The sequence below is a fragment of the Eupeodes corollae genome, chromosome 2 (assembly GCF_945859685.1).
Source record: "Eupeodes corollae chromosome 2, idEupCoro1.1, whole genome shotgun sequence".
Taxonomy (NCBI): Eukaryota; Metazoa; Arthropoda; class Insecta; order Diptera; family Syrphidae; genus Eupeodes; species Eupeodes corollae.
The window spans coordinates 158,531,532-158,558,752 of NC_079148.1; the positions used below are offsets into that span (position 1 = coordinate 158,531,532).

General features: G+C 29.1%; 1 protein-coding gene across 5 annotated transcripts in view; it reads right to left on the minus strand.

The window, feature by feature from the left end:
• The window catches only part of LOC129948507 (RNA-binding protein Musashi homolog Rbp6), a 50,021-nt gene that overhangs the window by 17,832 nt on the left and 4,968 nt on the right, over window positions 1-27,221 (minus strand). For 4 of the 5 annotated variants that reach the window (XM_056059534.1, XM_056059533.1, XM_056059536.1 and 1 more), the window contains 6 exons: window positions 21,062-21,143; window positions 19,835-19,919; window positions 19,158-19,199; window positions 12,677-12,769; window positions 1,956-2,004; window positions 95-177 (listed from right to left, as the gene is read on the minus strand). In XM_056059534.1, the coding sequence (XP_055915509.1) occupies window positions 95-177; window positions 1,956-2,004; window positions 12,677-12,769; window positions 19,158-19,199; window positions 19,835-19,919; window positions 21,062-21,143 (434 nt within the window). Of the gene's footprint in view, window positions 1-94; window positions 178-1,955; window positions 2,005-12,676; window positions 12,770-16,704; window positions 17,419-19,157; window positions 19,200-19,834; window positions 19,920-21,061; window positions 21,144-27,221 lie in introns of those variants that run through there. The other variant, XM_056059537.1, reaches the window with a different exon arrangement.

Consider the following 27,221-nt stretch of genomic DNA (forward strand, 5'->3'; position numbering starts at 1 on the left):
GATTTTTTAAAACAAAAATGATTTAATTGTTTTGAGTTAAGTCATTTCGCAATTAAGGATGGTAGATAAATAGGCATATTTTTTTTAATCTCACCATTTTGTTGTTAATTTCATGAAAATGAATTTCGCAGACCTTATCAACTACATCTTCGCTCTGAAAAGTAACAAATCCAAAGCCTAGAAAGAGAAGAAATTTGCAACTATAATTTTTTTAAATATAAAATGAAATTTGAAAAGTAGCATAATTATTATCTGTTTTACTCATTAACTAGGGTTTTTTAGAAAGCTTTGAAGCATACCTGAAAAAAGGAAAAGCTTACTTAATACTAATGAACTGACTTTGATAGATATGTATTAGCATTTAATCCAAAACACACTAAATTATGCCTGATTCCTACAAAACAATTTTTAGTAAATTTGAAACTATAGAAAGAACTTTTGAGTGATTAAAAGAGAAAAATGATTTTAAAACTTTTATTAAATATAACTATTAACCATTAAAATTACAAATTTTAATTTTTTCGAACTCACAGATTTATAAATTAATCGGCAAGCTTCTCAAAGAGAATAAAATATCCAAATTTAATCCTTGTGATCTGTAATTCAGGTAAACATTTTATTATAATATCACGGGAAATTTATATGAATTCTTCTTTTATTAGTATGTTAATTAATCTAGTTACATTATGTAAAAATAAGCCAACTATGGTCTTAATTTACAGTACTAATTTACATATACTAATTGCTCATTGGCGGAACCAAGAAAGTTTTATGACATTTTCGAATTAATAATGACAGGACTAGAAAGATATTATAATATTCGTTTTCACTTTAAAGTTTTCAAAATTGGAGAACCAAAAACAAGGATGGTAAAGATGTTTTAGTCAGTAATACAATTATATTTGTTGTACAGCGATCAGCCATTTACATATTTGACGAAGATCTTTTAATTAAGGAATTACAAGTGCACTTATGTACATTTATATAAAAACAGCAAACTTCAGAACTTAACATTGTATTTTTTTATATTGTCAAGAATGTAATTGTCAAATCTAGTATCATGTCAGCAACTATCCTAATATACATTTTTTAGTTATGTGCCAATCACCTGAACTTAATGTACATACATATGTAGATCTCTTTGTGTTTGAAAAGAAGATAAGTATGCAACAATTTTGTTTGATTGTTTTGATTTTATAATAAAGTTTGGACATTGTTAGATGCCATTTTGATTGAGATTAAAAGATTAATAATAATAGTTTGTGCAAAAACTTACACATTCGAAGAAATGTACACGCACTTCTATAAAAATAAAATCATTAGAGTACAAAATAGATATGTACATAATGTTTATAAAATACTCTGATTTATTTATAAGAAAAATAACATTTAAGCTCCAGTACTAATTAAAACTACACCATGAAACAAGATTTTTTCTCGATTTAAAGGCTATTTCTTTAATAAATAAATAAATTTGTAAATTTGTAATGTAGTAGTATCCCTGATACCGGGAACATAAATATTTATGTTTTGTGTATAGCTACGGTACTCCAATTATATTAGCTGAAGAGTCAAAGTTTTCAAACGAAAACAATAGCACAAAAGTTGTTATTGCTTGAGTCTAAATGATAAAAATGCCCGATCGTTTACATGATTGTGTCTTGGTTCGTAATTTTCAAATCCATACAACTAAACTAATGTACCTTTGTATTGAAAAAAAAAAGTATTTTAACCTTTCTTAGATAAACATTTCAAAGAGATAAACACATGTATGTAATGTCCTTGCAATATAATTATAAAGGACTTAATAGAAGAAAAGTAAATCTGATGGTGATAATTTTATTAATAATTTCCTTATTGTTCTTAAATTATGATGTTATCACCGTTTTGTTATTTTAGTCTATAAAAAATTATTATATATTTACAGGATTGTGTTGTCTTTATATGTGTCTTACCTCTGTGTCTATTTGTTTGTTTATCAAACATAAGCATCGCATCTTCAATCTGAAAGGATGAAATTATTTCATTAGTGACAAGATCAAAAATAGATTTCAGTTTTTTTTAATGTAGGTATAATGCATTTTTAAAAGTAATTTTTTTAAAAACAACAGCCTAAGCATTTTTAAAACGCTTTTTACTTGGACTTTTACATATTAACAAATCTTAATATTAACAAAATAATAATTAAATTATTCCAATACGCCTTATAAGAAACATAAACACATCAAGCAAAATTCTTAATAATTGTATACATTCCTTTCTTACATTCCTCTCCAATTCCAATAGGCCTTAAATAAACATTCAATCAAAACAGGTACATCAGTTTGCTTTTATCTGTACTTTTTCCTTAAATTCTCATTTTTATTTTGTACACCTTTTCCAAGGTTACCTTTAGATGTCATTTTGACTTCTTTTTAGCGTTCGCACACCAGGAGAACTATTTTCAAAAATAAGGCAATCTAACAACTTTTTGGACACTATTTTAAGCAAAACAACTATTTGTTGGAAAACGGAACGCAACCCATCAGTCGCAAACAACCAAAATAAAAAATACCTTACCTACTCCAAACTATCTATTTCTATCTCTATCTTTCTTATCCATATGTAAAATCTGTATATTTTTGCATTTGCATTAAATGCAATTCACCATGCACATGCACTCACACTACAGAAAACGAGAGCTTTGCAAGTTGTTTGGCACATGGATAACTGCGTACATTATTGACGCACGTATGGGTGTTATCTGTTATGATGTTTATTCTTTGGTTTTTATTCCTTCACCTTCCCATCTACATAATGTGCTAATCTTTGTGGTCTGGTCGGTTCGTCTGCGTGTCGTTTTGAATCCGGTGTCTAGAAGTGAATATTTCTTTCTAAATAGAAATTAAAAATAGACAGGTAATTCCAAATTAATGTGGTGATGCATAAAAGCATATGATATTGTTACAGATTTTATTTCCAGCTTCATTATAAGAAATCCAAAAAATGACCCTTCAACTCCCCAAAATTTGCAAGATGTAAAGAGCGAGAAGAAAACTTAATATTAATCTATTTCTGATTCAGAAACTACTTCAAAAAAAGAGAAGAAAATTTCAATGCGAGTGGGAAGTAAAATATATATACCTAAATGGTAAAAAATGGCCTGTATATCCGCCGTCCTTTTTGTATTGTTTGCAAGCTAATATTGACGAGTCAAAAACATGCAATTACAAAGAAACATACAGATATCTCTAAAAAATTGCTTCCGAAGCTCCACAAATCCTACAAATAACATCATTTTTGTCAAGAAGTATAAAAAAAATGTAAAGTCGTCCGAATGATAAATAACAATATTGCGAAAATGGTAAGTCTTTTTTTTTTACTAAGGAAGGCGTAAAATCATTAATCCAAATCTAATTAAAGGTAACTTGTGGCAGAACTAAATGAAAGCAAATAACCCAATTTTTGGCAGAAGAAGGTAGCGGTTTACTTGTGAATAAAATGAAAGCAAACACACAAAACAAATGCCTTGCTTTTTGATACGTAATTTGGTAAAAGTTGCGGTAGTTTCATCAAGCTATTTGAGTTGGAAAACGGGGCAGGAGAAGCTATAGGTATTCGCTAAACTTTTATGGTCCTTGGAGGAAAGTGAGATTCCTTTATCCACATTTATTTTATTTGCATCCGATAATGCAGCAGTGACGATGGATCTAAATAATGGTGTAGTGGGTTTATTAAAAAGACGTATGCCAAATATATTTTATTTAGGCTGTATATATAAGGCCATTCAATTGCCTTATATATAATGCTGCTAGGAAATCTACTCCATCCAATGTAAAATAACTTTGCATAACTGCATATAAAAATGCATTTCTTCCTTACAAGTTTTATCATTCTACTAAACCTAAACTTAATACTCAATCACAAATGGTAAGTCAGTTTGCTTTTATTAACACTTTTTCCTTAAATTCTCAAAAGCTATAAATATTTCTTTTATTTTCTACACCCATTACCCTTCCATATACACACAATACATTGCAATGCAGGCGAACAAAAACACTCTATATAAAGATATAAATCCCCGGTAGACATCTTGGTTTGCCTACAAGCTAAACCGGAAATCAGCCTCATAAACTTTTTCATAGTGTGCGTGTAATTTCTCCTCCAATTTATTAAATTTCCCCAAAAAACTCAGTAAGTGTGTCTATGTATGCGTGAAAACACGTCAATTTTTTGTCGTTGAATTCGTTCACATTACAAATACAACAATGTAAATAAATGGGTTTTGGAGGGTGATACGTACGAAGGATTTATATCTTTACTAGAGTGTTTTTGCAGGCGAAGATCATTTTTAACTTTGTCTCTATTCATTTCTATATTTCTTTCTTTTTCTTTTCAACCTAAGAAGATTTTCAACATAATCCTCTCATCCCTGCTTTGACCATTTCAGTAAGCTTCAGCATCAGCACAGCACCTATTTTATTTTATCCTATTGTGAAATGTAAATGTAAGAATACCTTCTCTCTTTAAATAGAAATACCAATAACAACAAGACTCAAACTTTACGTTATTTGCGAGCTTTGTCCTTACATTTAATTTGCTGCAGTGTGAAAATATTGAGAGACAATCAGTGAATGCCGAATGGAGCGCAAGCGCAGTCGTCGCGTCGTCTTGTCTATAATTAGTACGCGTAATTCATTAGACCGCGAGTTGATAGTTTTAAAAGACCGTTAGATTTCTTCCGCGATCAATGAATGTAAAATAAAAATGTTTTAATTTAATAAAAAGATGATGTGAAGTATAAAAGAACTAAAGATTTAGAATTAAAGTGAAATAAAAAAAAAATAAGCAATGACAACGTTTTTATTTCGTTTCGTCGTTTTTTGTTCTTTCGGTTATAAAAAATAAGAAATTAAAATCAAAGACTATTTAATTTTAATGAATGAATACTAACTCCTTTCAGTGATTTAAAAAGTTTGTTTTGATTGAAGAAGAAAGGTCTTAAGCAGCTATAAGTAGGTCATGTGCAGGTTGGCTGAAGGATTCCATAAATAATATTTTCTTAAATTGTAAGTAATTTTTAATGTTTTTAACATAACGTATTCAATTTGTTAACTCTTTTTACAAAAAGTAACTTTCTAAAATTCGTTAATGGTTGATTTTGAAATTTCTTCCCTTTTTTTGGGGGGATTTCCTTGATTTTAGTGCTTAAATATAATTTTCATCAACCCAACTCGCAACCCCCCCAAATCCTGTAGTGATCCCAAGTAATGTTAGTAGGCGCCGTGTTATCAATTCAAAAAAAAAAAAAAACTTGTTTTAGACCCAAAATACGAAATACAAAAAAGTAGTGATAAGTCCGAAAAAGAAAATATTTTTGTTGTATGACTTAAAGGTGTTTCCTCGCCTTAATATTTAAAATATGTTCTATTGAGACTCCTACCTAACAGAAAAAAAAAAACAAAGAGGGTTACTCATGCTGCGGTAATGGAAAGTCGCCCCTTCAGTTTAAATATTCATTGTATTCGGAAAATATATTCGAAAAATTTTCATAAGTTGTTAGATTTCACCTGTCTTACATAAATCTGAACCATTTTTGCTAAAACGATTTTTAACAGAAAAACGCAAATAGGAATGTAAATATTAATAATAGTATTTTAAAATCAAAATTTGTATTTGGTTTTTGAGTGGTCAAGAAAGGGTGTTTTAAAGAAAAAAATAGTTTCCTGTTCAGTGGTAAAAAAGTAAGGCTTGCATTAAAAGAACGCTATCCGACATGCAGTCCATATCTTTGATTCATATAATGTACTTAAACTAACTTTAATTTTCGCTGTCTACCCTGTTTTTTGCCATCTACTTTGAGTGCATTAAAAAAGCTTTTGTAGAGCCTCAGGATGCCACTTAATTGGGAAATATTTAATAAAGCTTATGTAAGGACCCATTAGAATAGGTTGGATGTTACAAAACGTAAGGACAAAAAAAGCACCAATTAATTCATACTTTTTCAAAGGATTTGTTGTCTATGAGATCCATTTTAAAATATACCTCTTTAAAACATTTAAAAAAATATAAATCACATGATTTTGTAATACCTGACAGAACATTGTTTTACATAAAAAATTGTGTAATCATTTTAGGTACATTTAAAATCCTTTAGTATCATACTTACTATCCTGAAATTATCATTATTTAGAAGAGAAACGGAGGCTTTTATTTTATTCCACGATTAACTACATACAGTTGTGTTCAAAAAATAGGAGTGCCTGTTCTTTTTAGACTAAATCGTGACTCAAAAGTTGTATAATTTTTTAAATTTATTTTTTCTTTTGTACAAAATAGGTAATACAGTCCTTTATTATTATGCTTAAAGACTACTTTGTTTAAAACAAATAACGTAGTAAAAATATGAATTTTATCAAAATAAATCCAAAACGAATTGTTCAAAATAATAGGAGTAAACAAAATAAAGTAAAAAAACTAAAAAAAATATTCAATATTAAGGCGTGTTTCGTATCGTTGTGTTGTTGAAATACCCATTTAACCGGCATATTCCAACTCGCATAAGGCAGCATCACACTGGACATTATATCCACATAAACGCGCTGGTCCATCGTATGGGGCCAACACCAGCATATGAGAAACTGCCCCATGCCATCACTTTAGCACCTCCGTTCTTTACAGTTTTAATGGTGTACCGAGGCTTAAACTCGGAATTTTCTGGACGTCGGACGTATTGCCTAGAGCCAGTTCCACAGAATAAAACAATTTTGGTCTCGTCAGTCCACAAAATGTTTCGCCATTTCTCTGCAGGCCAATTAGCATGGCTTGTTGCAAATTTCAAACGAGCGGCTACATGATTTTTTGTAAGCATCGGCACTTTTCGTGGACTGCGAGCGAAAAGATTGTGTTCCAACAATCGCCTTCTTATTATTACCCTACTTACTGCCAGTCCTAGATCTTCCTGGATTATCTTGGAGGAGGCAGAAGGATCGTTTCGGCTGTAGTGAACAATACGTCGATCGTCATTTTCACTCGTTTCTCGTTTCCGTCCCCGGGTTTCGACTTTTTTTTTCATATTTTACAGCATTGGCGATCATTTGGTCAGAGCATCCCAACGACAACTTTATATCCTTATAAGTTTATCTTTCATTTCGCAACTTTTTTATGATTTCCCGTTTTTCGTCGGTGCAGTGCTTTCCTCGGCCCACTAAATAACAAAACTTGTTTAGATATTCGATATTCCAACTACTTAATATTCCTATTTTAATTTAGTTACTGTTTATTTGTTTAAGTTTTTTTTTTACGTACAATATAACTCACACTCCTATTATTTTGAATAGCCTGATTGAGAGTAAAGATCATTTGATCTCTGGTTACAAAATATGTAAACGGTTATGAATTCCAAACCAGTTCATTGTTTTATCATCTTTAATGTCCCGTTATACTTACCGGTAGAGAAATGGGCTGATTACTAGTATACACATGGTAAAAAAAAACACTTGAGCAAATTTTGTAAAAGCACTCCTATTATTTTGAACACAGCTGTATAAGAATACATTTCTTTCTTACATTCCACTAAGCCTAAACTAAACACTCAATCAAAACAGGTACGTCAGTTTGCTTTTATCTGTACTTTTTCCTTAAATTCTCATTTTCATTTTGTACACCTTTTCCAAGGTTACCTTTTGATGTCATTTTGACTTCTTTTTAGCGTTCGCACACCAGGAGACCTATTTTCAAAAATAAGGCAATCTAACAACTTTTTGGACACTATTTTAAGCAAAACAACTATTTGTTGGAAAACGGAACGCAACCCATCAGTCGCAAACAACCAAAATAAAAAATACCTTACCTACTCCAAACTATCTATTTCTATCTCTATCTTTCTTATCCATATGTAAAATCTGTATATTTTTGCATTTGCATTAAATGCAATTCACCATGCACATGCACTCACACTACAGAAAACGAGAGCTTTGCAAGTTGTTTGGCACATGGATAACTGCGTACATTATTGACGCACGTATGGGTGTTATCTGTTATGATGTTTATTCTTTGGTTTTTATTCCTTCACCTTCCCATCTACATAATGTGCTAATCTTTGTGGTCTGGTCGGTTCGTCTGCGTGTCGTTTTGAATCCGGTGTCTAGAAGTGAATATTTCTTTCTAAATAGAAATTAAAAATAGACAGGTAATTCCAAATTAATGTGGTGATGCATAAAAGCATATGATATTGTTACAGATTTTATTTCCAGCTTCATTATAAGAAATCCAAAAAATGACCCTTCAACTCCCCAAAATTTGCAAGATGTAAAGAGCGAGAAGAAAACTTAATATTAATCTATTTCTGATTCAGAAACTACTTCAAAAAAAGAGAAGAAAATTTCAATGCGAGTGGGAAGTAAAATATATATACCTAAATGGTAAAAAATGGCCTGTATATCCGCCGTCCTTTTTGTATTGTTTGCAAGCTAATATTGACGAGTCAAAAACATGCAATTACAAAGAAACATACAGATATCTCTAAGAAATTGCTTCCGAAGCTCCACAAATCCTACAAATAACATCATTTTTGTCAAGAAGTATAAAAAAAATGTAAAGTCGTCCGAATGATAAATAACAATATTGCGAAAATGGTAAGTCTTTTTTTTTACTAAGGAAGGCGTAAAATCATTAATCCAAATCTAATTAAAGGTAACTTGTGGCAGAACTAAATGAAAGCAAATAACCCAATTTTTGGCAGAAGAAGGTAGCGGTTTACTTGTGAATAAAATGAAAGCAAACACACAAAACAAATGCCTTGCTTTTTGATACGTAATTTGGTAAAGGTTGCGGTAGTTTCATCAAGCTATTTGAGTTGGAAAACGGGGCAGGAGAAGCTATAGGTATTCGCTAAACTTTTATGGTCCTTGGAGGAAAGTGAGATTCCTTTATCCACATTTATTTTATTTGCATCCGATAATGCAGCAGTGACGATGGATCTAAATAATGGTGTAGTGGGTTTATTAAAAAGACGTATGCCAAATATATTTTATTTAGGCTGTATATATAAGGCCATTCAATTGCCTTATATATAATGCTGCTAGGAAATCTACTCCATCCAATGTAAAATAACTTTGCATAACTGCATATAAAAATGCATTTCTTCCTTACAAGTTTTATCATTCTACTAAACCTAAACTTAATACTCAATCACAAATGGTAAGTCAGTTTGCTTTTATTAACACTTTTTCCTTAAATTCTCAAAAGCTATAAATATTTCTTTTATTTTCTACACCCATTACCCTTCCATATACACACAATACATTGCAATGCAGGCGAAGATCATTTTTAACTTTGTCTCTATTCATTTCTATATTTCTTTCTTTTTCTTTTCAACCTAAGAAGATTTTCAACATAATCCTCTCATCCCTGCTTTGACCATTTCAGTAAGCTTCAGCATCAGCACAGCACCTATTTTATTTTATCCTATTGTGAAATGTAAATGTAAGAATACCTTCTCTCTTTAAATAGAAATACCAATAACAACAAGACTCAAACTTTACGTTATTTGCGAGCTTTGTCCTTACATTTAATTTGCTGCAGTGTGAAAATATTGAGAGACAATCAGTGAATGCCGAATGGAGCGCAAGCGCAGTCGTCGCGTCGTCTTGTCTATAATTAGTACGCGTAATTCATTAGACCGCGAGTTGATAGTTTTAAAAGACCGTTAGATTTCTTCCGCGATCAATGAATGTAAAATAAAAATGTTTTAATTTAATAAAAAGATGATGTGAAGTATAAAAGAACTAAAGATTTAGAATTAAAGTGAAATAAAAAAAAAATAAGCAATGACAACGTTTTTATTTCGTTTCGTCGTTTTTTGTTCTTTCGGTTATAAAAAATAAGAAATTAAAATCAAAGACTATTTAATTTTAATGAATGAATACTAACTCCTTTCAGTGATTTAAAAAGTTTGTTTTGATTGAAGAAGAAAGGTCTTAAGCAGCTATAAGTAGGTCATGTGCAGGTTGGCTGAAGGATTCCATAAATAATATTTTCTTAAATTGTAAGTAATTTTTAATGTTTTTAACATAACGTATTCAATTTGTTCATGGGGTTTAAGTTCTGACTGCATCAGAAGAGAGTTTCGAACTCTTTTTATAAAAAGTAGATTTTAAAATTCGATTATTCTAATAGAAGTTTTACAGTTTTTCAGAACGAGGAAGCATTTATTTCTATTTTATATTTAATTTAAAAGTTCACTTTTTCACATACAACACACGCAAAAATGGTTGATTTTGACATTTCTTCTCTTTTTTTATTTGGGGGGGATTTCCTTGATTTTAGTGCTTAAATGTAATTTTCATCAACCCAACTCGCAACCCCCCCAAATCCTGTAGTGATCCCAAGTAATGTTAGTACGCGCCGTGTTATCAATTCAAAAAAAAACTTGTTTTAGACCCAAAAAACGAAATACAAAAAAGTAGTGTTAAGTCCGAAAAAGAAAATATTTTTGTTGTATGACTTAAAGCTGTTTCCTCGCCTTAATATTTAAAATATGTTCTATTGAGACTCCTACCTAACAGAAAAAAAACAAAGAGGGTTACTCATTCTGCGGTAATGGAAAGTCGCCCCTTCAGTTTAAATATTCATTGTATTCGGAAAATATATTCGAAAAATGTTCATAAGTTGTTAGATTTCACCTGTCTTACATAAATCTGAACCATTTTTGCTAAAACGATTTTTAACAGAAAAACGCAAATGGGAATGTAAATATTAATAATAGTATTTTAAAATCAAAATTTGTATTTGAAATTAACGCAAGAATTATTTGATGTGGTTTTTGAGTGGTCAACTAAGGGTGTTTTAGAAAAAAATAGTTTCTTGTTCAGTGGTAAAAAAAAGCAAGGCTTTCATTAAAAGAACGCTATCCGACATGCAGTCCATATCTTTGATTCATATAATGTACTTAAACTAACTTTAATTTTCGCTGTCTACCCTGTTTTTTGCCATCTACTTTGAGTGTATTAACAAAGCTTTTGTAGAGCCTCAGGATGCCACTTAATTGGGAAATATTAAATAAAGCTTATGTAAGGACCCATTAGAATAGGTTGAATGTTTAAGACGTAAGGACAAAATATAATGTTGGAAAGTTTTGCTTTCAGAACGATGAAAATCTTATTTATATTAATTCATTTTTTATATTTTTTCTTACTTGTGTAAGTAACCTTGCCTTTGCTATAAGTTTTATATTTCAAGAATATGTTTATTCAATTTATCAAAGAAATAAAATATATAATATAATATTCACACATATGAGTATGTATTGTCTCAATAACTTCCTAGAAAAAGTAAATTCAGTTTTAATGTTATATTTTTTTAAATTATTATATTGTTAATGTTTTTTACGTACATAGGATGCATGTATGTAGGTATACAACTTGACATTGAAAAATCTCCAGGATTTTATAGAATCTATTAAGGAATAATGAACATATACGGGAAGTATAAGGTACTCGTGTATATATACATATGTAGTTGTTTTTCAAGTTTTTCCTGAGAATATAAATTTCAAATGCTAAACCTTGTATCTACCTGCCATATCAGTTCTCTGTGGCATATGAAGCAAAGGGAATGCTTTGTTTAATGGTAAATTAAGGAAGGCGTTGAAAGCATCTGAGGGCTTATGAGTCATATTATTTGTATGTAGTACGTATTATATATTCGCAAATGATGCACTGAAGGGATGAAAATGTGCATGCCACATAACACATATTCTTCTATCTATATTAAGAACGATTGAGTCTTGGATGTGTTGTTTGTGAAACTCTTGAAAATAATGAAACCGAGTCGGTAACCTGCTTTAAAATTCTTGTTGTAATTTTTCCATATTCAGTGACTTAGTATGAATAAAACAATAAGTCAATAAGATATCGCTTGTGTAAAAAAAATTAATTGAAATATTTTAACCTTCCGAGGGAGTTGCGGTTTTAATATTTATTTTATAAAAATTATAATATTCAATTTCGAACGTCAAGCTGAAGCAAGGAGTAAATTTTTACTCCCAAATATTCATGTACATATATGTATGTATGTGTCGTTGTAGTTCTAAATGCATGCAACTTTTAAATTTCTTAACTAACATTTGGTACGCTTTTTATCGTGGCATGACGAAAGTTAAATTTCCGCATGAAGCAGAACTTTGCTTAAAATATTACTACTTCTTACATAATATTATAAAAAGCATAATGTTTGCATATTTTGAACAATGTTAGCCCAGGAACGAAGTGATTAGTGGAGTTGTCTTGAGGCCTAATGTACTCGTATACGTAGGTATTATCAATTGCCGAGATATCCGCCAGAACTTTAATTTGTATCTACTTTAATGTGCAACGATTACTATCAAGCATGATAAAGATTGACAAAAAAAACTTAAACTAGTTATTAAAGTGAATATATACTGAAAAGTCAAGCGAACAGTTTTTCTTTAAACATATAAATAAGTAATTCATAAGGTGTTTTTTAGTGCCATTTTTTTGTAATAAAGTTGACTATCAAGCTTTAAAAGAAACTTGAAAGTGTTTTGCACAACCTAATACATTATAAGCTGTACTTACTCGCAGCTAAATATACTTCTTGAACGCTTACGAATCTCTAATTTAAAGCTTATATCAAAACTACTTATAATCGTACTTTATAATACATATGGACTTACCGGTCCAAACTGCTCAAAATAACTTTTCACGTCTTCCAGTGTTGTAGGAGCTGAAAGCCCACCGACAAAAATTTTTTTCGTCCTCGTCACCATCTGAAAACGAAAATACATTTTATATTTCATTTATAAACACTATAGAATATATGCATGTATAATATTTAGTACAGTTGCAAGCAATGAAAAAGTAGTGATTTTCAATTTGGAATGAACTGTGTTGTGTTTAATTTATTTTACTTGTTTTTTAATTCTCATCTTATACACATTTTCTTTATTTTATTTAGAGGTAAAGACTGACGTCAAAAAGTGTGCAGTCCCTCAAAGGCAGAACTTAAATCTCGTTCTTAACTGAAACGTTAAAATATGGAGGATGCAGTCTTATGATATAGATCTGTTTTTCTAAATATAGAGTTGGTTTTATACCTTGGCTCTAAAATATCATGAAGCATCCAAATGTAAAAAAAATAAGAAACTTTATGCGTGGATACGCAACTCAAAGAAGGGCATTTTAATAAAATAGAGACTATAATTGGTTCGAGATTAGAACTATGGCCCTTTGGAGCGGCATTCTCAGTCTCTTGACCTAAATCTAATAGGGAATTTTTGAGTAGATATCAAATAGAGGGTTTGGAAGACAAAACCGAAAAAATCAATGAGCTATGGATCGTGGTTAAGAAATTATGGAAGGAAATTTACGGAGTTCAATATTAAAAAAAAATGTTTAAAAAATTAAAATAAAATAAAAACAAGACATTTTAGTCCAAATTGGATAAACTTGAAAAATCACTACTATTTTATTGCACGCAACTATGATTAAGCAGAAAACCTAGGGTAGACATTTGTTCAAGGTTTTCATTTAAAATTTAAAATATTAGATTGGCTAATCTAAACTTGCGATACACCCAAGTACATTTTTAAAACAAAAATAGGTTGTTCAAATATTTGTATTTAATTTTAATTAGGTAGTGGGTACAAAAGTTATACTACGTCTTTTAAACCGCAATTAAACAAATATAAACTCTAAAAATGCAATATTCAACATATTTTAACGTACCTATTAAGAAAGAAATTAGAATTTTAATTTTAACAAAATAAGATCCGTCGTTAATGAGTAATACTTAATGATTAAATTAAACTGAAAGATTCAGTTGTTTTCCCATCTAAAAAACGTACAATTTTCAAAATGAATAATCGACTAACCGATTTTATACTTACAATTGACTCTTACGTTTTACATAGAAAAAGTCATTATACGAGTATGTATGATTTTCAAAAAGCGGTTACAAAAAAAATTACTTAAAGCTTCATCAAATAACTATTTAATTTCTTTAACTGTTTTTAAGAGAACTCGAGTATAATTTAAAAAGAATACTAAAACTCGGATATTTAGGTAGACATTTATGTCTTTATAAGCATTGGCCATATTCTTTAAATAACGTTATATTGAATAGTTTATTAACTTTAATTTCGCGATTGAATTGCACTTTAAAAACAATACGTATACATACATACATACATATATGCATATAATTTTAAACGAAATACAAGTATCTAAAAATAATTGTAAGATACTTGTTAAATCATAGTCGTATTCAAATAAAATTTTTATAGTAAACATGAATTATTTGAGAGAACGAAAATATTAAATTAGAAATCGTGTGCAAAAGGGGTAGTTTAAGCGAAGAAACTACCAGGGAGGGTGGTTTAGTAGAACAAATATCACGCGCATTATTAACACCGGGATGCATTAAGACCATCAAATTTAAGAATTTGCTAAATCTATATATTATCTGAACAATAATTCTTATAAGTGCAGTGGATAGAATGGTCCAGTTATAATAGGTCCGTTTAAGAGTATAAGCTTCGTTAATTTTCACGAATTGTCACTTTTTAGACATGTTTGGGCTATCGTTTTAAAAAAGGCAATTAGCAATATATAAGTAAGCAAACCTTAGGAAAGGTTTAAAATTTGTTGGACTCTCTTAGTATATTGCTAAATATTTAGCAACTTGACAACTAGTTAATTGTTTAACCGTTAAAAATAGGTTGTTTAAAATGTTGCGCCATTTACTTATGTACTTACTTTACTAAGTGAACTGTGCTTTACAAACACTTTTTCTGGTAAAAGCAATTGTTGATACACCTATGTTGGCTGCCTGAATATTAAATGTCATTTAAAAAGTATTTTTCTCTGTGAAAAAGGCATTTAGCCCTTTATTTTTATTTAAAAGAAAATACGAACTTTAAAATCTTGATAGACCTTTTCAAGTTATCAATATGTGAAACGCGGTTAAAAAAGTATTATATTCTTATCTTAATTTTAAATCAAAACATTTAATAACCGTGAAAATTATTTCTTATACAAAATAATCTGAGGGTATAATTATATTAGAAAATTGTTTTTAGGATAAAATCATAGTAGAAAATGATAATTTAAGATTTCAGATAAAATTTACATTTATAAAATAGACAAGGAATTTCGAAACTTAGTATTTAAGATAGGGCCAACACAAAGCAGGCATATATTTTCTTTTGAGATTGTTAGCTTCTTAATCAGCTATGAGCACTATGATCTCAAATAATAATGTAATAGTATCGCGCGGGAGAACTTTTGTATCCCATTGTCAAAAAATCCAGGGACTTGACATTCGATTGCCTATACCTTATAGGTTGTATAAAACAATATGCTTAGCAAAGGGGGGAACTGTTTTTCGATGTTTAATATAAAAAAGAATTTGTGTCTTAAATCAAATCTGCTCTGTGATAACTGTGTATCGATTTATTGTGTACTGATTTATAAACATAAGAAACTTTGCTTTTAAAATACGACTTTGGGCTTTTACAATTATGCTCTTGGTACTTGGATATTATCTATTGATTATGCATTTGTAAGTTTGAATTGATTGTTGGAATTCTCAATCAAAAACTAGAATTTTTGACTTAAATCTTATAAAGGTATAAATAAGATAGTGCTTATTTATTTTTTTTCAACTAGAATTTCATACCAAATACAAACGCAATGTTTTAAGGAAAGACATCAACCTAACTTTGTTACTTCATATTTCGTTATTTAAAATATCTTTGGTAATTTTTTCCTAAGCTTGATTAAGAGTTCAATTGATATCTTTAAATGATATCATTTAGTTTTTTTATTTTATGATATCCTCTCACTGTTAGTGTGAAAACCTGCTTACTACACATCATTTTTATATGTACATACATACATTATAATATTTTTTCCAAAAATTGATTAAATGGAAAAGCTTCCAAATCTCCTCAGTTTTTTTAAGTTATGTTAAAAGGTCTACACATAACATTTGCATTTTTCTTAAAATTCCTATTTCATATTTTGTTTAGACCGAATGTAAACCTCCATTTTGTTTCACATAATACTTAATCATAATACACAATATTTGAACCCTAAAACATCGTTATAATAATTTAAAGTTTTGAAGTTCATTGACTGACTTTAAAACTAAGCAAATACAATCAATATTTTCTTGACTTTAAATAAAAGTTCTTGTATAAAGTAATAGTAACTACACAGAATATGTTAAAATCTTAGTTAGGAAATGAAAAAATCTTATTATGTACACACAAAAACTGTACACCGACAAAATCCCCCCCCCCCCCAACACACACATACACACAATCCAAAAGGTTTATAGATACCTACATTATGTAGATTGACATTAGATAGGTAGCTATAATTTTTGTACGCACACATTATTTTTATGTTTAAGACAAATTATATAGCTTAAGGTTGTTTAAAATGTTTGCAAAATTGTTATTGTAGAAAATCCAATTTATAACAAAATATTTTTTCGCGCTCTGCCTTTTTTCTTGGATTATATGGAAAACTCTTATCAGTTGTTACATAAGTCAATCCTTCATTTTACCTGAGAAAAAGTTGTTTTTACTTCAAAAGTTCATAGAACTATTTCAGATACCTACACATAATTTACATAATATTTTGTATTTTGAAAATGTGCACTTATGTATGTATTTTATTGTTAATGCGGTATACTTACAATTAGTTTTTTTGGAATTGACGGGTTTGTTAACACTGGTGGACTGATTGCTTTAACAGCCTGCGTTGGAGATTGAAAAATCTCCGCGGGCTGTTTAACGTAAAACAGATTAACTCCAAAGTGTGAAATTTTGTAGACCTTAGTTATACTCCCGACGAATCAAAAATTAAGTCGTTAGACTATCACTGGAAAAATCGATTTTCTTGGCAGAAAATTTGTGTCTTTATAAGTAGTTAAATATCCTCAGAACACACTTTTTTAAATTGCAAAAAGTCATAAATTTTTTGAGCTTTTTAAAACGTAATCCAAGCTAAGCACTCATTAATTTTGTTTGCAAATGACGCTATTATACATGCAAAGAGTCTGATTTTTTTTTACGAAATTAAAGTTCCGATTAGTGCACACAGAAAATACTTCAAAAATCCTTTACACAAATGCAATGTGTGAAATAATTTTGTTTAACTTTGTGTCGAAATGCCTAGTCTAAACATTAATTATTATATTTAAACAGGACGGTACAATCGATGCTGATTCGTGGAAAGCTTTATAGCGAATGCTTAGTAAGGAAAAAGTGGCTTTTCTTATCCGGGTCTGGTTATGACGCTACTTTTGATATGAGACACAAATTTGCAAAAATTCCTTCACACAACGCTAAGAATTTACTTGAAAAAGCAACCACTAACTCTATATTCTGGTTATTGAATCTAGACTGAATCGAGTTGGAAAAATCCCAGCCTTGTGACGACAATGCTATGACGGTGAAGCTATATTTTTTCCTCTGAGGGGAATATTACTGGAAATATTGTATACCGACTAAATGGTGGAGAACTACAAAAAAAAAAAAACTTTCTATTCCAGCGTCATGCAAACATTTACCTTTAAAGCGGGGGTGGACATAAAAATACAAGCAATATTAACATTGCGCATGACTATTTTTTGTTTAAATATGAAACGAGATTGTCTGACAAAAAATCTCAATAATTTGAAAGGTTTGTACCTACTGGACTAATATAATTGATTTTAATTATAACCAAATGCCAACAAGACTGAAAGAATATAAAAATATGTACATACAAATGTATATATTGTTGATAACTTATAAGTTTCACTTTCATCGTTATGTTTTAAATGCGGAGCTCAAAATAAATACATTCCAAGTTAAAATTACTTAGCCCGGTAAAAATAAGGACAAGGCAGCTAAAAATAATATTTTAATATTTGTTAGCATGAATTAGTAACTAAAAGTTATAAGTATATTGTTACAAACATAAAATAATCGTTACGTATACGACGAAAAGTGCGTAGAAAACATAAATATACACATGCGCAGGATTTTGTATTCAAAGTTACCTAATCAAAGTTTTGGGAAGTTATTGAACTGCAAACAAAAACTATATTTCAGTAGTAAGGAATAAAAGACTTTTAATAAGTGATAAATTTTAATTTTGCTCCAGATTTTAGTTTTTAAAATTTGGGGGTAAGGTCGTTTCATTGCTTTATAATAATTGTATTGTAATAAATTTTGCAGCTTCATTATATAGATCATGCGCTTATTGGATAAGATAGAGAGAGCGCCTAAATTCTCACTGGAAATATTTATTTTCCGGAAGCAGACAACCCCCTTTGTTCTTCATGTACCTACTTTGACCTCCAAAAAGGTTTCAGCTCCCGAACTGGAACAGTTAGTTACATAATTTTTGAACGTTCATCATTTTGATTGTTTAGAAGTAAAAATTTATTAAAACTAACAACATTTTTTTCCATTACGTAACTTTTATGTATGTATGCATATGTAACTATATATGCATAGTCATGGAGTTTTTAAAAATCTTCATTCATTTTCAATTAAAAAGAAGAGGAACAGAATTTTAGTTTTAACATTTACATAGTCCAAAAGTTAATGTTGAAAATGGTGAAAATTGACTTTTGTTATTATTGATATAGTTTTTTTTTATTTCAGCCAAACATTTTTAATATTATTTGTTATTCGTCTGAAAAAAAAACAAAAAGTCACAAGGGGGATATGATTAAATGATAAAAGAAAAAGTGTTAAATATTTTTCTTTTTGCTTTTCATAGGATTTAAAATTACAGGCTGTTTCCTATTTTCTAATAGAGAATGTGAACATTTTAGAAAAGTTCTAAAAACTTCTTTTTAATTTAGCTACAAGGCTTCTCAGAGTCCATATCATTTTTTTTTTTAAATATTACTAACAATATAATATAAGATATACTTGATATAGATATGTACATAATATGTTTTATCTAAGGATAAATTATTGATTAGAACACTAGTTTGGCTCGACTAACATTTAATTTATGTTCTTGTTCAGTAAGAAACTCTTTAGAGATTATGAATGTATTAAAATTTAATTTTTAACCGGCACTCATTTGAAGGCAATTTAGGACACTTTATTTTAATAATTGTTTTGTGCAATATTTATCAACACTTACTTTGGGATGTGCTCTTCTTGGGAACGCCACTTTAGGGTCAATCTGAAAATATATACAATTAGGTGCTTATTACGTCTCCAATTTAAAAAAATGTATGTATAAATGTTAAATCAATCTTTAAAGTTATTAGAACTCTACGATTGGCCAGTAAAACTTAAAGATAAAATAAAATAAATTGCGTGTCAAATTCTTGCACCGAAATCTTTTTGTCTTGTTGGCGTTCTTGTTTCTGAAAGGGATATACAGGTAAACATTCTTGTGACTCTACAACTTTAAGTCTCAACGTTCTGCTGCAAATTAATACGTATTATTGTTTCAATGTCCTTGAAAAATGTTTGGTGTTTTTTTATGATCATTTTTTTTTCCGACAAAGTTGTATGGTTTTATAAATATGCATTGAATATTTCTGTTTCAAAGATAAATATTTCTAAAAACACCAGTTTATCTGAAACTCTGGATTACCAAAATGTATGTCTTTGAATTAAAAAAAAAATTGGTTGAAACCTTTCCATATTTTTGTTTCAGGGAAATTTGAGATGCATAAGCTTAATTTACAAATCCAATTGGATTTATTTTATTTTCAAATTTATTAAAGCATAAAACAACTTCTAAGAATTATACATAATGCTCTTTGCGTGATGCTCGCTTTGCAGCTTTAAAATTTATTAAAACATTACCTTTTTACCATCGAGTTCATGTGTACCCTGAGCTAAGACTTTATCTACACTAGCAGGATCACTAAAGGTAACAAAGCCAAACCCTCTGAAATGAAAAACAAAAATAAAGACACTTCAGTTAGGATGCTTTTTTATTTATTATAATTTGTATTTAAGGATTCTTTTTTGAAACTATTCTTTTCCGATCCCGTACTGAAATTGTAAATATTTGAAAATAAAAAAAAATCTCTGAAAATTTCAGCCCTTAACACTGGATTGCACGCGTGGCCTGCTATAGTAGACCACAGTAATAGTTTTCTTCATAACTTAACATTAGAATTGAAATCATTTTTTTTACTTTACACTCCAACCTAAAATTCATAAATTATGGTTATTAAATGTTTAAGGCTAATTGGATGTTACGCACAACTATTTATTTCATTTATATGTTTTTAAAATAAAAAATTATTAACATTATTAAATGGTCTATCATAGCAGGCCACGCGGGCATTGATGTAAAAAAAATAGAGCGTGTGTACTCCAGTGTTAATAGTTACATAGTTCTCTTCCTCTTTATTAAATATGTAATGTTCACCAGCCAATTATGTTATAATTTTGGGCAGCAAAGAGTTTTTCTTAGAATTTTACGTCCGACAAAAATTAAAAACTGCGATTTTAGTTAATTTAAAAAAATGCATTTCATTTTGTTGGTAAGTTTGTATCAATTTGGTTGACACAATATATAAAATTTGACTAAAGTCGATAGCGTAATTGGTTCTTGAGATATTTGTGACCAACCAAATTTTTCAAACATTTGGGCGTATAAACTAACGTGTACACACACATACAGATATCGTGCCAAAAACCATGGATTAAATTCTAGTGACCTTGAAACGTCGAAAAATGCTAATATTTCAGACCGATTTTAATAACATTTTAGAGGAAGTCAATAAAATTAAAAAGTCTTGGCATTAATCGTACAAAAAATAAGAAAATTTAAGAATGGTATACAATTTTGTACAGTCGATACTTTTCTTAGTGCCCAATTGCAAAAAGAGCGAATTTAATAATATTTATATGTGAATGTTATATTTAAGAATTACAAATCTGGATCATTTTGCTTGTAAAAATGCAGTTCATTAATTGCGTCAATTCACAAGCTCAAACTAATTATTTTAGCTGACCACATTTCGAATATTTTTTACTTTATCATATTTATTTAAAACATACACGTTCGCATAAACTTACCTTGACCTTCTCGTTGTTGGATCTTTCATAATCATAGCTTCTGAAATTTCACCAAACCTGCTGAAATAGTCTCGCAAACTCTCTGCAAAAAAAGAAGGAACACATCAATTTTTGATAGACTAATAAACAATTAATTTGATTCTTTTGAGATACTGTATGGGTTTAAATCCAGAGGTGGTATTTTTGGTTCTAAGTACATTTCAATTATTCTTGTAAAACTTACATTAATACTCCTTTGGTGCCCTGGTTTGGTGCCCTACTTTGGGCATGAGTTAGTTTCTGTCTTTATTTGTTTTTAATTAAATCATAGAACGAAGAATTTGCATATTGATTTTAAATACAAAAATTTCGAACACAGCATAATTTTATTTATATAAGTTTAATCAACATTGTCTAGTTCACTTTTTATTTATTCTTCAAAAAAATTAAATAACTATGTGCCTACTTGTTTAATAAAAACTATTTCCATTTTATGGGTTACACTTACTAGATTATTTCCTTAATCGAAAATGTTTTGTCAACAACAAATAATCAAATTAACTACAGGAAAAGAAGTATGAAATGAACGCAAAGTATGTACTTGCCTACTAGTCCCACTGCTATCTATGAAACCATTTCCTTACTAATTCTACTTCATCAGTCCTTGAAAATCAATTAAAATGTTTGTTTCGTTTTATTTTTCGTTTATGAAATTGTAGGTTATTTTTGCAACGGAAAGGTAATAAATTGAATTGAATGCTTCAGCTTGAAATTTCCTTTAGCGTCAGTTATTCAATATTTTTTTGATAATGAATGTTTAACATTTTATTTAAGAACTAAAATGTATTTGCTTCAAAGTTGTTATGCCAAATTTATTCATGTTAAATAAATACAATAGATTATTATTTATAATATCCAAATCATGCAACGAACTTTTAATATTAGTACTATCATGTGTATAGTTATAAATAAAAAAGGTAACATACGTTAACTCGTTTCACCATGTTTTTTATATCAAATAAAAATAAAGCTTTTGCGACAGTACGAGTTAAAGCAACATAAAATTGCGTGTCTGACGTTTATCTTCAATGTTGGTGCCTTGTTAATTAGGATTTATAGTGTCTACAATTTTTGTTTGTAGATATTAAACTTTTTGGTCATGATTTTCTGTCCGGGACCATAATTTAAAAAAATTAAACGTTGTAGTTTCGTCGCAAAACTTAAATATTTTTAAAAGATTTATTCCATACCAGTAAAAAATGAGATTGACAACACTTCATAACCAAATTGATGGATATTTTTAAAATGGGTATAGTTATCTAGGTCTACACAACTACATCACAGAAGAGTGCATTTTAGATTTGACATATTAAACAAACAAAAAAAAATGTTTGCTTTAACTGACACTGTCTTGGTTTGGGATGTTATTGTGGGTTTTTAAATCTTTTTGCTACACAAAAAATATTGTTGTAATCTGTTGTTCCTGATACTAATTATTTCCTTGCAATAATCAACATCACTTTACATATTTTTTGCCGAGAATTAAAACACCACTAGGATGAATAGATAATTCAAATCTCGGAAAACCCGGAATATCAAAAAAAATATATAAAATGTGCGCAATTTTTATTTGTTGTATACGATAATAATCATGTTTGCATCAAATTATTTACAGTATTTTTAAAACTGCCTTTTTATACCTGCGTTATGAGGGAATATACTTTATTAGTTGGGTAATGAGCTTCTAACTTCTTTAAAGTAACTCCTATTTTAATAAGAAATTAAAAACTGCAATAATTTTAAATATAATACAAACTTAAATAAAAAAAAACAGTAATTATAAACACGACCATAAATTATTTAAATTATTATTACTTCTTTATTCTTTAATTTCTTATACGTTGAGAACGTTTAGTTCAAAGATATATTCTATTTTATTTCCGGGATTTGGGTTGTTGAGATCTTAGGTTTGACCATTTCTGTTAAATTTCACACAATATGTAATATAAATATATATGAGAAATTTATATTTAATGTGCCAAAATATCGAACGATATATTTAAGAAAATTATTTTCGTTTGATAAGACGAAAGATCAACATTCACCTTAAGGTTTAGTTTTAACACTACACACGCTATATATTTATATTATGAAAAGAGTCAAATAAATCTTTTCTTGAGTCTATTCGCTTATTAATCCCAAAGTAAAAATGGGTTTAAATAAATGTATACCAATTAATATGTCATTGAAAGCATATGGTGATAACTCCTAATGACATGAGTTTGTGCAATTGTTTTATGAAGTGCGATGCATTTATCACATATTTTCGTGATTGATAAATGCACTTTTGTTGATTTGCCAAACACTATGTATACTTCACACTGTATTGTAAATGTGTACTAAAAAAACTTTGATTTCAGATAAAGTGATTATTGCCAAACCTAAAATTTTAAAAAAGCATTTTTTTTTAGAGATATAATGTCTACAAAAACATTTGTACATTTTACAATAAACAGTTTAATTATTTCCTAGCCCCTGGATACCAATTTCAAAGATGTTCGGAAATTGTAATTATAAGTTTGAAGTGAACTACAAATACAAAAATAAAAACATATTTCGTATTAAATGGAAAACTCCTAAAATTAAATTTCTGTTTTTAATTATAAGAACAATAAATATGTAAATATTCAATCGTCCACTTTGCAAAGATACAGTGCACAAACATAAGCTGCGCTTAAGTTTGATCATGATCTAATTTAAATATTTGATTTACAATTCTTTCTTGTGTCCCAGTAATAAAAAAATTTGTTGAATTAAATAAATTATTTACGTTAATTTATAGAAAATAATTTGATAATTCGGACAAAACAGGCTTAACTTAATATCTTGTTATTTTTAAATAACTTAAGAAAAACATTTATGTAGTATGTACGACGTACGTGTAACGTTTAAAAAATTGTCCCAAAGTAGAGAATTAGTGTTCAATGGTTTCGTATTTCATATACAATATACAGGATTTTCCATAACTGTTGGGACACCAAACTGAATATGTGAGGTCAGAATTTGGTAACTTGTATGTACCTTATCCTTACGGATTTCGAGTATCGGTTGTTTTAATAAAAAATACATTTTTAAATATTAACTTCGAAAAATATTTTGTAGTTAACAAGTTTGAAGGCATTGCAATTCAGGAAAAAGTGAGCACTATACGATTTAAAGTCAAGTTTGTACTTCAATCTTTGGTTTTGGCTGTTTTTTATTCTAATTCTTTTGATTTTAAACTTTCTAAAAATATATTAATTTTATCACGATAAGATTAAATTAAAAGTTTTAATTTGGTTCTAAACCATCTCATTTTCTTCATCTTTCGAACTACTCTTATCTATGTACAATTTTAAAACCTTTCAGAAAGTTTAAAAAACAAATAAAATGTGTATGTGAGTATACATATTATATATACACATTTTTGTATGTGGTACAGACAAGTTCCCAAATTTCCCAAATTCTGTTAGGGCATGATACCTGGACCTTCAATATATTCAGCTTTAGCGATTACTTATCAGACACCCTTAACATTGTATCAAAAATGCCTTAAATTGTAGGAAGAAGATACAAGCAATGATGATAATTTTTTTTGTTCATATAGTTATATGCAGTTTGGACACATTTGTTCTTCATTCAACTTACCTTACATATTTGTTTTGCATTGGTAGCCTTATTTTCCTTTCATTCATTCGACAACAGACAAACACAACTTTCTACACTAATATAAAAACACTAGTTATGATCTTGGTGAAAAATAATACAAAGATGCAAGGAAATGTATCACACTTGCAAAAGAGAAACTTAAAAAAACACATTTTATTATTTAAAATGTTTAAATATCTTTTTCTTTAGTTGTAATAGTAAGAAAATATTCGAAATATTAAGAAAACATCATTTGTTTTCACAAACATTTTGTATTAAAAATATAAAAACGAATGAAGCGTGCCTAAACATTTTTTAAGCATAATTGGTTTCAACTAAAAACAACTCCTCTTTTAATTTGTCTTGTTAATATTGAGATTAATACTAAAGAAGTATAGAACGCTTAGAAAGAAGGTGACACTAAAAGCGAGTGGTGTAAGGCTTGTCATGTTTGATAGTAGTTAAAGATAACTCAGGCAAAGAAGGCTCTCGAGGAAAGGGTTGATGACTTGCTCTGTATTAAAAAGCTGTAAAAAAAAAACAATTTTATAAGTACCTCCGTTCTCTCTTAATACAACAACATATCGAACTTTTAGAAGCGTGGCTAACGACGTGAGCTATAATCTTATAAGAAGCATTTGTTAAAAAAGCGCTTCCCTTTCATAACACTAACACAGTTGTGATTCAAGAGCATCTAAAATTACAACTGTCAGCTTATTTAAGACAAGATACATATGTACATAATATGCAATAAAATTATACGATGAGCTCAAGGAAATAAAATATTAATTGAATATCATTTACTGTTTTTTTTATGGAAACATTTTTTTATTTAAACCTAAATACCATATGAACCAGCCGAAATACAACCTTTTAATTGTTATGTTCACTTTCCCGAAAAAAATTCTATTTTTATTTAAAAATTCATTTAAAATGATAACTCAATAGAAATATTTAAGATCAATTTAATTTACTATTAGATAGATATAACGAAAATATATGACCTGCAAAATGGGTAGGTTAGGTACACACAATTTCGGGACAAAAACGAAGACGAACTAATGTGCAATATTTTTAAAATGGAGTAAAATATAGATTACTGAAACTGGAGTTATATTTTTTGTTGTAATCTTATTACCTTATGGAAATATCCAAGATAATAGGAAATCATGGTCATAATGAATGTTTAAATGATTGTCCAGATTGGTTTCATCTACAGTGTTGGCCCAAACATTGGCGACTATAGCTACTTCCATCTTTATGTCATTAAAAAATTATCAACATAAACAAATCATGTTCATTTTTTTTTCCAAAATTTAATACATTATGTATTTACTTCTAAATAGACCACAAGAGAGAAAAGTTTTTATAACGGTTCATTAAATACGACATAGGCAACTTTTTATTGTTCATTTGAATCTATTTATTAGGTGTAATTTAACGGGCAAGTTAATCAGGAAACAAGGACTCTAACAAAATAAAATATTCCATTTTAAAATCGGTGATTTACCAACTAATAAAATCTTACAAATCTAGAAAGTCATTCCAAACGTTCATCGAGGTGGCAGACCAATAAAAAAGACAAAACGAGGAGATTCTACAATAATAAAATCAATTAAAAGACCCTTTTATATCATCGAGAGAAATACGAACCCAACTGGACCTTAAAACGTTATTTCAAGAAAACCGAATTGACGTGTTACAGTGGCCAGCACAGTCCCCAGATCTCAACTGCATACAAGAACTAATTGCAAAAATAAAAACGATCTATTTGATCAAATTTAATTGGCTTGGGAAAGTATCCCAAAACAGCATAATAAGCAATTTAGTTGACCCAATACCTCGAAGATGTGCTGAAGCTATCAAAAACAAAACAATCAATATTTTAGAAAGTCTCAAAAAAATTAATGTATTTTTTTAAAGTCGTTTTGACCAGTGCTATATTTAATGAACAATTACAAAAAAATGTATTGTATTTTCCATTAGAAACTGTAAGAATTTGTTTAAATTTTAACCAATGCATGGTGACCTACTGGTCTGTGAGATCGGTAATAAGTTGATTTAATATTATTATTTTATTGTCACGGAGCATATATATTTAATAAAAAGCAAGAAAAATGTTGTTACACATTTAGAAAAATCTTCCGTGAGACCGGGTCACCATTGATCAAAGTCAAATTTGCGTCACCAATGGCGAATATAGAATAATTGAATCTTAAACTTGTTTTTAAATTGTTTAATAACCGCGGCAATTAAAGTTGCTTTTGTTTTGGCCAACACTATTGATATCACCAGTCAATTTGGTATTGATTTGTATACTATGATTAACCCCATATGGAGTGAAATATCCCATAACGATCACTAATGACCCGACGACAACGTGCTGGACACTCTGTTACATTGGTTTATGAAAGGGCGTTTGATGTACGGTCTTTCACCATTTCCAAACACTTAAAATAATATTCGTCACAACAAACGATCAAATTCCAAAAAA